Raw genomic sequence first — 12,761 nt, forward strand, 5'->3', positions numbered from 1 at the left:
GTTTCACCATGGAACCATGATAGACCTATGGTATGTAAGAGCTATACATATAACACCAGTCAAATCTACTCAGATTGATTGTCAGAAATTAATCAACAAGAATAGATGTAAATCTGTAAGAAATAGTTCCAAGAACCTACACAGATTTAAACAATTCAATATGAACAATATACATAAACTACCTTGTGGTCTCCCATGCACAGATCTTTCCCTATGATGTCATACTTTGGCTTCAACTTCTCATCCTAAAAGATAAAATACTACAATAATTGTGACCATATTAACCTGAAAGGTAAGATACAACTATTGTGGCAATATCAACCTTAATTTTTTCTTCTTTTGTTGAGTTTAATGCCACAACAAGTTCGAACCTACATCGGTGAGAGGCAAGTGATTTAAAGTCAGTGACCTTAATCACTCAACCATGGAAGCAAACAAGCTTCAGGCTTAAAATGTTGATGAGCAGATCCCCTGAGCATTTAATAAATACCAAACAAGATCTAATTTTCAAAAGACAACAGTAAACAAGAAAGAACTTTATACATAATATAATATTTGGTAGTGTTTAAAGTTAACATGTATTACAAACCAATCTGAAGTAACAATGTAGGGTAGTACATACTGAGTATATTATATCTTTGGTAGTGTTACTGAGTAGAATTCTATCACACCAGGACGGACAACGTGTTTTCATGTACGATAAACCATCACTAACATCTTCACTAAATGGATAACTGAAATAAAACAATTGAAATAACATCTTGATTTACAAAGATCTGAAACTTTACAAGGTATATCTTTAACCTTTACACTGCTAAATTTCTAAAATGGAATGGTCTATCATTCAATTTTGGCAGTACCATTTATCATTCCAAGGGGTGTTCACTGAAAATTTACTGACTGAATAGCGAACAGTGCAGATTGATCTTGGTCTGCACTGGTTGCAAAGGCAGGATCACAAGCCGCCAGCAGGGTAAAGGTTAACTTAAGGTAGCAGACCCCTAATGACAATTGATACTTTCTGTTTGGTTATGTATTCCATGCATGTGGTTTCGTCATTCTCTGGGTTTTTTTTATGCAAAGCTATGTTCTCATTGGGCTTTGACCATCTGAGGTCACCTCATAATGCTAAAATCATATCTGATGTTTGAAAGAATTCACTCCTGTGAGTTTTGAGAAACCTGCATAAATGTACAACTTTTGTGAAGCAGACACCAATGCAGGCTGACAACAGAAGCTCAACTATTTGAAAACTTAACAGCTATCTAAGGACAGTAACACTCAACAATTCAAAAGCCTTGTCACTTAAAATAGTTAAATTAATGCCAACATAGATACAAGCAAGAACAAAAGGGGCAAAAATTTTGCTCTGTAAAAACTAGAACTGTCACAGGAGTGACTCATACCCCCACCATACGGTCTTGTCACAGAAGAATGGCAACCATAAGAAATCTTAAAAATACTTAGTCTTTGGAGTACTTCATCCTGGGCTTCCACATGTAAGTAATACTAGTATAATACTAGTATAGTAATACTAGTAAATATATTAAATCTCTAATATTAGAGATACACTAAAAGTGAATACAAAAAGTGTCTTACCGACCCATGTTACCACAGAAAAATGTATTTACTTTTAACATAGGACTTATAATAAAAAAGTTAGAAAAATACCTAAAATATTGAAAATCTAAAAATAGGATTTCTAAAAATAGACTAATTCCTGGAATTTAAGGTGAAGAAACTCCATACAAAAGTTAAAAAAAGGTTACTTCCCTTTGGCTCTAAGCCAATCAGAATGAGATATAGTGAAAATACATCAAAATTAACCTTAAATTCTAGGTAAAAGGGGACACAATTCAAGAAAAATTAGTGTCAGAGTTATGCACCTTGTGTCACATGATGTGGGTGATGAGGTGGAACATCTATTTTAAGTCTGAATCAAATCCATTCAGTAGTAACTGAGATATAGTGAAAATACATAAAAATTAACCTTAAATTCTAAGTAAAAAGGGGCATAATTCATGAAAAATTGGTGTCAGAGTTATGCACCTTGTGTCACATGATGTGGGTGATGAGGTGGAACATCTATTTTAAGTTTGAATCAAATCCATTTTGTAATAACTGAGATATAGTGAAAATACATCAAAATCAACCTTAAATTTAAAGTAAAAGGGGACATAATTCATAAAAAATTTATGTCAGAGTTAAGCACCTTATGTCACATGATGTAGGTGGTGTGGTGGAACAACTATTTTAAGTTTGAATCAAATCCATTTGGTAATAACTGAGATATAGTGAAAATACAACAAAATTAACCTTAAATTCTAAGTAAAAGGGGACATAATTCATGAAAACTTGGTGTCAGAGTTATGCACCTTGTGTCACATGATGTGGGCACTTAATTTGGGTGATGAGGTGGAACATCTATTTTAAGTTTGAATCAAATCCATTCAGTAGTAACTGAGATATAGTGAAAATACATCAAAATCAACCTTAAATTCTAAGTAAAAAGGGGCATAATTCATAAAAAAAATTGGTGTCAGAGTTATGCACCTTATGTCACATGATGTGGGTGATGAGGTGGAACATCTATTTTAAGTTTGAATCAAATTCATTTAGTAATAACTGAGATAGAGTGAAAATACAGCAAAATTAACCCTAAATTCTAAGTAAAAGGGGACATAATTCATGAAAACTTGGTGTCAAGAGTTATGCACCTTGTGTCACATGATGTGGGTGATAAGGTGGAACATGTATTTTAAGTTTGAATCAAATCCATTTGGTAATAACTGAGATAATAGATTTCGGGACGCGACGGGACGGGACGGGACATGACAAAACTGACTCCTATATACCCCCCTCAAACATGTTTGGTGGGGGTATAAAAAAAACTTGACCAAACTTTGCTGAGTCCAAAATTTGGAATACATTTGAAAAAAAATGGGAAACAGAGTTATGGAACCAGTGAACTGCATGTCAGATTATCACAGTGAACAAGACTTTTTAGTGTGTGAAGTTTCAATCCATTCCAGTCAGTGGGTACAGAGATACTAGCTTACAAAATTTATCCAAAATCTGGACAGGGACGAAGATGAATAAACCAGTCCTATTCTTTGAATAGTCAAGCTAATAATTACATATAAGTAACATGTATAAACTATTACCTAGGAGGGAAGTCTATACTGTATTCAAATAATCTGTCTGTATATGCTGCTAGTTCCTTGTCATATTTATTCAGCTGAAAAAAAATGGATAAAGGAAACATTTTTATAGATGGCGAAGTTTAATTTTCAACAACATACATAGAATAAAATCACAGCATTCAATTCACCTCACTGCAACAACAAGAGTTCTTTCGGGACCAAAATTTATGATGGCGAAGTTTAATTTTCAACAACATACATAGAATAAAATCACAGCATTCAATTCACCTCACTGCAACAACAAGAGTTCTTTCAGGACCAAAATTTATGATGGCGAAGTTTAAAGGTCCAATACTAAGGAAAGTGAACATTTTAATTTCTTTTAAAAAGCACAGAAACTATTTCATTTTATTGGAAAATGAAAGTTGGTATGTAGAAATTCGAAATAAATCGCAGTATATGTACAATTATTTTTCTATGAAGTATGAAGAAAGTTAAAAAGACCGGGGGGGGGGGGGTCATTCTATCGATTCATTGAAATTTCAACATAATACACATACATTTCTTTGAGTTCCAAAGACCTTCTGTAAATTTTGACCTGCCAATCTTCATTATTGAGTGTCTTGCAGAAGTCTATGCACTGGCTATGAAAAAAATTGCCAACTCACTTTCCCTTTGTAATGGACCTTTAATTTTCAACAACATACATAAAATAAAATCACAGCATTCAATTCACCTCACTGCAACAACAAGAGTTCTTTCAGGACCAAAATTTAAGATGGCGAAGTTTAATTTTCAACAACATACATAGAATAAAATCACAGCATTCAATTCACCTCACTGCAACAACAAGAGTTCTTTCAGGACCAAAATTTATGATGGCGAAGTTTAATTTTCAACAACATACATAGAATAAAATCACAGCATTCAATTCACCTCACTGCACCAACAAGATTTCTTTCAGGACCAAAATTTATGATGGCGAAGTTTAATGTTCAACAACATACATAGAATAAAATCACAGCATTCAATTCACCTCACTGCACCAACAAGATTTCTTTCAGGACCAAAATTTTATGATGGCGAAGTTTAATTTTCAACAACATACATAGAATAAAATCACAGCATTCAATTCACCTCACTGCACCAGCAAGATTTCTTTCAGGACCAAAATTTATGATGGCGAAGTTTAATGTTCAACAACATACATAGAATAAAATCACAGCATTCAATTCACCTCACTGCAACAGCAAGAGTTCTTTCAGGACCAAAATTTATGATGGCGAAGTTTAATTTTCAACAACATACATAGAATAAAATCACAGCATTCAATTCACCTCACTGCAACAGCAAGTGTTCTTTCAGGACCAAAATTTATGATGGCGAAGTTTAATTTTCAACAACATACATAGAATAAAATCACAGCATTCAATTCACCTCACTGCAACAGCAAGAGTTCTTTCAGGACCAAAATTTATGATGGCGAAGTTTAATTTTCAACAACATACATAGAATAAAATCACAGCATTCAATTCACCTCACTGCAACAGCAAGAGTTCTTTCAGGACCAAAATTTATGATGGCGAAGTTTAATTTTCAACAACATACATAGAATAAAATCACAGCATTCAATTCACCTCACTGCAACAACAAGAGTTCTTTTTGGACCAAAATTTATGATGGCGAAGTTTAATTTTCAACAACATACATAGAATAAAATCACAGCATTCAATTCACCTCACTGCAACAACAAGAGTTCTTTCAGGACAAAAATTTATGATGGCAAAGTTTAATTTTCAACAACATACATAGAATAAAATCACAGCATTCAATTCACCTCACTGCAACAACAAGAGTTCTTTCAGGACCAAAATTTATGATGGCGAAGTTTAATTTTCAACAACATACATAGAATAAAATCACAGCATTCAATTCACCTCACTGCAACAACGAGTGTTCTTTCAGGACCAAAATTTCAGCTTCAAAGTACAAGCGTAAGATAATGGTTTTGCAAAATCTTTTATAAATTCTTTGAAATCATTCATTTTGGTGAGGGACTAATTTTTGTGGATTTCATGCTGTATCAATGAATTTCAATCCCAACACCAACAATTTCTATTATTCTATCATCAAAAGTCAAATCCACAAAGTCTCATCCCCACAAAATAGCAGTTTAATCCAAAACCATTAAATTTCATGTCCATGAAATGATTTTACAATTGATTAAAATACATTTCTCAGTATGTATTGCATGCAAGGATCAATATCAGCTCTAGGTTAATAACCAGTCATTTTAACAAAAAGCAGGTATCTGTAACCTAACTAAATGCATGTGATTTTCTAACAGTTCTGTCAATGGAAAGTATGTCCCCACCTTGATATTTTTTGTTTGTTTTGGGGTTAACGCTGTTTTTCAACAGTGTTTCAGTTATGTTATGGCGGGCAGTTAATCTTACCAATGGATTCTGTACCAGTACAAACCTGTTCTCGGCAAGTAACTGCGAACTTCCCACATGAATCAGAGGTGGAGGACGAATGATAGCAGACATAATGTCTTTTATCAAATCACCATGGAGCTCACCTTGATATGACAGACTTACACTACATGTGAATAATGCATAAGATGCACCTCACTTAGCTAGTGACCAAACATTTATACAAATTAAATCCATACTTACTATTTTATCTTTATTGGAAAATATTTCATTATGTTTTTCATGATGATCAAAGTACTTGGACTCTATGGTTAACACAACCTGTAAAGAAAACAAAAAGCTACTTGAGGTCTAGTGTCTGTTTTATTGTGCCTTTTCACCTTGAAATATCAACTGAATTTTAACTGATTTTTATAGTTATTGAAAAACCAAGAATTATGTCAACACTGTATAATACATGCCCCCTTAAAATGTTTAGTACAAAAAGGCTAATATTTTTATCAAAATGGCAGCAAGAGTGACAGACTCCATGTCATTAAGTTGGTATTACCCTGAAAAAGAAATATTGCGCCGTGCCATGAGAAAACCAACATAGTGAGTTTGCGACCAGCATGGATCCAGACCAGCCTGCGCATCCACGCAGTCTGGTCAGGATCCATGCTGTTCGCTAACAGTTTCTCCAATTGCAATAGGCTTTGAAAGCGAACAGCATGGATTCTGACCAGACTGCGTGGATGCGCAGGCTGGTCTGGATCCATGCTGGTCGCAAAGCCACTATGTTGATTTTCTCATGGCACGACTCAATTACGTGAAGTTTCCTTCAGTTGTGATGCATATTTACTGACACTTAGAATGTATGTTTTGCAACCTATCAACAACAATGCTGCAAAATTAAAGACGAATGACCAAGACTGCAGCAAAGAAAAAAGAAATTAACTAAATATCAGTCATGTTAAATGCTCTCACTTTAAAGAAAAATACACTGATTTATACTGAACAATTCCATCTACTCTATTTTCGAATTAGACTTTAACATTGTTGGCATACCTTGTTATTTGCATCTGTATATGTGAGCTTTGAGATTTGATTCTTTTTCCCTCTTATTTCATTGGCTTCAGTTTTCTCTGTTAAATCCTGCAATCATCAGAGAAAAAATTTTGTATGTTACTGAACAGTTTATTTAATGGGCACAGAATAAATTGTTTATCTGTTAAGTGATGACAGGTAATTTCCATACACACATTCTACAATTCTCTGATCACAATCTAATTAATTATGTGTAATACTGTCAAACCTGAGCTCAAGGCCACCATTTACTCAGACAACCTGTGAATAAAGACCACTAGTTAAATTTCACCCTTTATGAGAGTCCATCAACCTGTGAAAAAAGACCACTAGTTACATTTAAACATTTATGAGAGTACATCAACCTGTGAATAAAGACCACTAGTTACATTTCAACCTTTATGAGAGTCCATCAACCTGTGAATAAAGACCACTAGTTTCATTTCAACCTTTATGAGAGTACATCAACCTGTGAATAAAGACCACTATAGTTACATTTAAACATTTATGAGAGTCCATCAACCTGTGAATAAAGACCACTAGTTACATTTCAATCTTTATGACAGTCCATCAACCTGTGAATAAAGACCACTAGTTACATCTCAACCTTTATGAGAGTCCATCAACCTGTGAATATAGACCACTAGTTACATCTCAACCTTAGAGAGTCATAACTGAATAAAGACCGTAGTTAATTCAATCTTATGAGAGTCATCAACCTGTGAATAAAGACCACTAGTTACATCTCAACCTTTATGAGAGTACATCAACCTGTGAATAAAGACCACTAGTTAAATCTCAACCTGTGAATAAAGAACACTAGTTACATTTCACCCTTAACGAGAGTCCACCCACTTGTGAATAAAGGCCACAAGTTACATTTCAACCTTTATGAGAGTCCATCAACCTGTGAATAAAGACCACTAGTTACATTTCAACCTTTATGAGAGTCCATCAGCCTGTGAATAAAGACCTCTAGTTACATTTCAACCTTTATGAGAGTCCATCAACCTGTGAATAAAGACCACTAGTTACATCTCAACCTTTATGAGAGTCCATCAACCTGTGAATAAAGACCACTAGTTACATCTCAACCTTTATGAGAGTCCATCAACCTGTGAATAAAGACCACTAGTTACATTTCAACCTTTATGAGAGTCCATCAACCTGTGAATAAAGACCACTAGTTACATTTCAACCTTTATGAGAGTCCATCAACCTGTGAATAAAGACCACTAGTTACATTTCAACCTTTATGAGAGTCCATCAACCTGTGAATAAAGACCACTAGTTACATCTCGAACCTTTATGAGATCCATCAACCTGTGAATAAAGACCACTAGTTACATCTCGACCTTATAGGAGTAATCAACCTGTGAATAAAGACCACTAGTTACATCTACCTTAAGAGTCAACACTTGATAAAGACACTGTTACTCACCTTATGAGTCCATCAACCTGTGAATAAAGACCACTAGTTTCATTTAAACATTTTTGAGAGTCCATCAACCTGTGAATATAGACCACTTGTTACATTTAAACATTTACGAGAGTACATCAACCTGTGAATAAAGACCCCCTTTAGTTTCATGTTAATAACAGCCTCCTTTTGAATCACTTAAGTTACCCTTTATAAAAAAAGTTTGACTGTAACTGTATCTTTCAAAGGTATTTCACATGTTTATTTTAGGAAACCAGGATGTACTGTCAAACAAACAGAAATTTAAGCTTAACATTTAAACTTTCACAGCTTCTCCTGCTACTGTCAAATGAGTACAAAGCTTGATTTTGAAATGTTTTTTTATGTAAGTCGGAGCAAGTCTCTCGATGTGAATCCATTAACAAAATTTTCAAACAAACAGTAACATCAAATTGTTATCAAAAATCACAAGAGCCGTCTCTTGACAACGCACTCGACTATTTGAAGAATTGATCTAGGTATGGTGTCAAAATATTAAAATCAAAAAGCACTAAAGCATTGCTTGTGGAGGATTTCAACATGTAGGATGTCCTCTGGATATGACAGGCATTTCATTCTTATGAGCCTCCCTGATAAAAACTGCTCTTTCATGAAATTTCTTAGATTGCATGATAAGAGTATTTTTTTGCTTGTTTTGGGTTTAACGCCGTTTTTCAACAGTATTTCAGTCATGTAACGGTGGGCAGTTAACCTAACCAGTGTTCCTGGATTCTGTACCAGTTCAAACCTGTTCTCCGCAAGTAACTGCCAAATTCCCCACATGAATTATCAGAGGTGGAGGATGAAAGATTTCAGACACAATGTCTTTTATCAAATCGTTAGGAAAAAATACGCCCCGCCCGGGGATCGAACTTGCGACCCCGCTATCCATAGACCAATGCTCTCTCTATTGAGCTAAGCGGGCAGGCTTGCATGATACAGTAGAGTAGGATAGGTCTATTTATTTTTCGAATGGTCCCCTAAAATGTTGTGAGTAAAAAAGTTATGTACTCTTGCCTACACATACAGACCATTTCATATATAACTTCACACTATCAAGATTGTTTCTCAAGTGGCTGAAAATGTTGTAACCAGTGTTTACCTTTAAAAGGGAATGTAAATCTAGCCGGAAGTTGAAATCTCCAAATAAAAAGTATGGAACCTTCTCAAACTGGTCGGTTTCAAACCTGAAAGAAACAAAGAACTTCATTGCTTAAAATGTAAAAAAAAAAATTCCTATAAATGAGGTTACACATTTCCTACAGTTTTCTCATCTTAAGATAATAGTTTTCACAGTATAACGTACTTGCTCTGAATATATGACAAGCACATATGACAGAGTTATCAAGTTTATATTTATTATTACAATATGGTATGAGATAACTTAAAGTGAAACCGAGGGTATCGCTGGTGGATCACAGTTCAGATATCAGACAAAAATAATGTTTGGTTATGTTTTGTAAAAAAAAAAAAAATTACCGATAATACAGAGATCTGAAAGTGCCCCCTAGGACATTGCTGATGACTCACAGTTCAGATATCAGACAAAAATAATGTTCTGTTATGTTTCAAAAATCAAAGTTTCTTTATGGATCAACAGCAACACAACAGAGCGTCCCATTAAATCAATAATACACAGGAAAATTATATAACAGTTTTTACTTGTTTGTAGGAAGATGTAGAAAATGTATTTAATGGTGATAAACATAGAACCACTGATTATCACTAGTTACACTGATTTTGTTTGACATGTCAGCATCATATTGACGTAAGGCCTGTCCTAAAACCAGTACTGTGAAATCATTAACATTTGTGGGGGACTAATTTCTGTGGATTTCATCGTGGAGTCAATCAAGGAAATTTAATCCCAATGAACAAGTAAAATTCCCATTCATTTTATATTCAAAGTTGAAATCCACAAATTCATATCCCCACGGAATTGCCGTTTTGACCAAAACAATGAAATGTCATGCCCACAAAATTTTATGATTTTACAGTAGATAATGTTAATTCTAAATCAGTAATCTAAGTATTCACTTTCAATAAGTTCTTTTCAAACATATTTTTAGATTTCAGCATAATATGAAACAAAGACATCGGAGCGTTACAGGGTATTTTCTGATAACCCCTCATACTGGTCTGAACAGGAATTTAATTCAAATAAACTCATTCTCCCAGCAGAATTAAGCTAAAATACAATACACTAAAAATATACCTTTGTAGCGTGTGTGCCAATGCCCTATATCTGTTTTCACTATATACTGATGGAGTCTGGAACAAATAAGACAAAGATATTATTCTTATATTTCAGCATTTCTAAAATGTTCTCCCCTTCCACTTTACACTTGAAGCTGGTAAATAACTTTTCAACAACCTTTTATAGAGTCTGATCCCTCTAAGAAATGTAAATTCTCTTTAACATGAAAATATTAAAACAAGCAGAGCATTTGTTTTGTTTCAATATAATTTCTATAGATAATGGTATTTTTCAACATTATGAACTAAAAGGCAAGTTTTAAATCTTACTCTGTATAGCTTTGGAATTCATTTATTTCCAATCAACCTTGGCTGAACAATCATGATAGGCAAAGGGAGGTAATAATAATTTTACTAACATTTCTATGGATTTCAACTAAAAGTCTAACTGTCATCTTGATGTTAGATGTACGTATGTTACAATGTCTCACAATGTTTATCACAATGTCATTTTTTCTAAAATATGCAGCCATTTCTAAAATTTATAAAGGGTATGGTAACCAGTCTGCTATATTTCTAAAATGGACTGGTCTATCACTTAATTTGGGCAATACCATTTATTATTTGAGGGGGTGTTCACTGAAAATTTACTGACTGAATAGCAAACAGTGCAGACCATGATCAGCCTGCACAGGTATGCAGGCTGATCTTGATCTGCGCAGAATCACTTGCCACCAGCAGGCTAAATGTTAATTTATCACTTCAATGATAACTCATCAAAGTACTGTCTGAATTTGAAAAAGATTCAACATAAATCAGTTGACATGTCCCTTTAAGAACCCAATCAAAAAATATTAGCAGAGAACACAGTATAAGCTTGAATGTCAGGCAGAGGATAAAAGCAAAACATAATTAATCTTTTCAATTATGAAAATTCCATTATTCAACTCATTAGCTCATCAAAGAAATGTTCATCCACCTCAGCAGAGCCTCTGGCAGATAAACTTTTCTCTGATTTGCCGGATAATTATGACTACAAGAAGACATTAACAAAGCATTTTCAACCTATACTGTCAGTGATCATACTTACTTTTTGCAAAGCAACAATATTTGAAGCATCATGGAAAAGATGAATATTTATCAGGTCAAACACACTGAAAAAGCAAACATAAAACACTATTAGTACACAAAAAGCAACTAGCAGCATGTCATTTTCATTCCGAGAAAAGATCTTACATACTGTTTAAATGGTATCAGATTATCAAAGTCATATTTGTGCAGACATTTTTTCATGTTTTCTATTGTATTTACAAAGAACACAGGTTTCTCAGTATAAATTCTTTTAGAAGGTATTCCTGTACTCTAGTCCTAATTGCTATTATCTTGTAAGCACTATTTTTGTGACGTATTTTTAGCACTCGCAAGACACAGCTTTACTAGCTTACCATTTAAGGTAGTTGATCCGTAATGACAATCAACAAATTAAGTACACCCCCTATGTGATTTCCATGTGATTTCCACATGTTCTATTGAAAGCCAAGTGCACCTTACGTTATATAATACTGACATCGCAAGAATGCCAAATTGCTAATCAAGAATACATAATCACACAGAAATTGCTGAGTGTCATTAGGGGTGCACTACCTTAATCAAAGAATCTACAGAAGTCATAGCTGGATTACTGCCTAAAACACTTGGGGAAAGAAGCTTTGCAATAAAATATCACATTCAAAATCCAAGCAAAAGCTTGTATGATGAAATATAGCACCAATGTCTCCTTAAGTAAAAAGTCACTATGCAGCAAGTGGCCTTCTCTTTTTCAAATTCTTCAATTTCTGACTTTTTCTTTCACTGACACTTTAGCAATCTATGTTAACATTGATCAAACATTAATAAATCAGTTTCTATCATCTTATTTTGGCATGATTATGTTTGGAGAAGCAAAAAATATCATGTAACATAATTGAAGTTTGCCGCAATGGATAAATTTCCTCCAGCTCGGCATGAACCACAAATTTGACTTATCCTGTTTCTACAAAATGCACTTAGGCCCCTAAGAATAACATATCAGTGGAAGAACCTCAGTGCGTGACCTACTGTCAGGATATCAAATAGTTTATTCGGTCGTCCCTTCTGAACACAAACATTGCATCAATATATAATGTAATATAGCAGTTGGCCTCACTTAATACTTTTACTGAGCTTATGTAACATAATATCATTTGAATAATCCAATAAACGAATATATAAGTTAATATATGTATACAAGAACAGTTTCCTGATATGAAATATCATCTAAAAGACATAAAATGCTAAACCTGCCCAGTGGGATCTTTTTATCAAGTCATTACAATTCCCAATTATACCAGTCAATATGTACAATACTTCCAACAGCTCTTTTATCAGACTGGCTGCTCGATAGTCCCCTGTGTGTTACAATATATTGCCATTTATAAATATTTA

General features: G+C 34.0%; 1 protein-coding gene across 3 annotated transcripts in view; it reads right to left on the minus strand.

The window, feature by feature from the left end:
• The window catches only part of LOC128559613 (inositol polyphosphate-5-phosphatase A-like), a 61,926-nt gene that overhangs the window by 17,501 nt on the left and 31,664 nt on the right, over positions 1-12,761 (minus strand). For all 3 annotated transcript variants that reach the window (XM_053551908.1, XM_053551907.1, XM_053551906.1), the window contains exons 8-15: positions 11,389-11,452; positions 10,318-10,373; positions 9,205-9,289; positions 6,626-6,712; positions 5,822-5,899; positions 3,165-3,238; positions 623-734; positions 183-245 (exon numbers count right to left, since the gene is read on the minus strand). In XM_053551908.1, coding sequence (XP_053407883.1) covers positions 183-245; positions 623-734; positions 3,165-3,238; positions 5,822-5,899; positions 6,626-6,712; positions 9,205-9,289; positions 10,318-10,373; positions 11,389-11,452 — 619 coding nt within the window. The remainder of the gene's footprint in view (positions 1-182; positions 246-622; positions 735-3,164; positions 3,239-5,821; positions 5,900-6,625; positions 6,713-9,204; positions 9,290-10,317; positions 10,374-11,388; positions 11,453-12,761) is intronic.

The sequence above is a fragment of the Mercenaria mercenaria genome, chromosome 9 (genome assembly GCF_021730395.1).
Source record: "Mercenaria mercenaria strain notata chromosome 9, MADL_Memer_1, whole genome shotgun sequence".
NCBI lineage: Eukaryota > Metazoa > Mollusca > Bivalvia > Venerida > Veneridae > Mercenaria > Mercenaria mercenaria.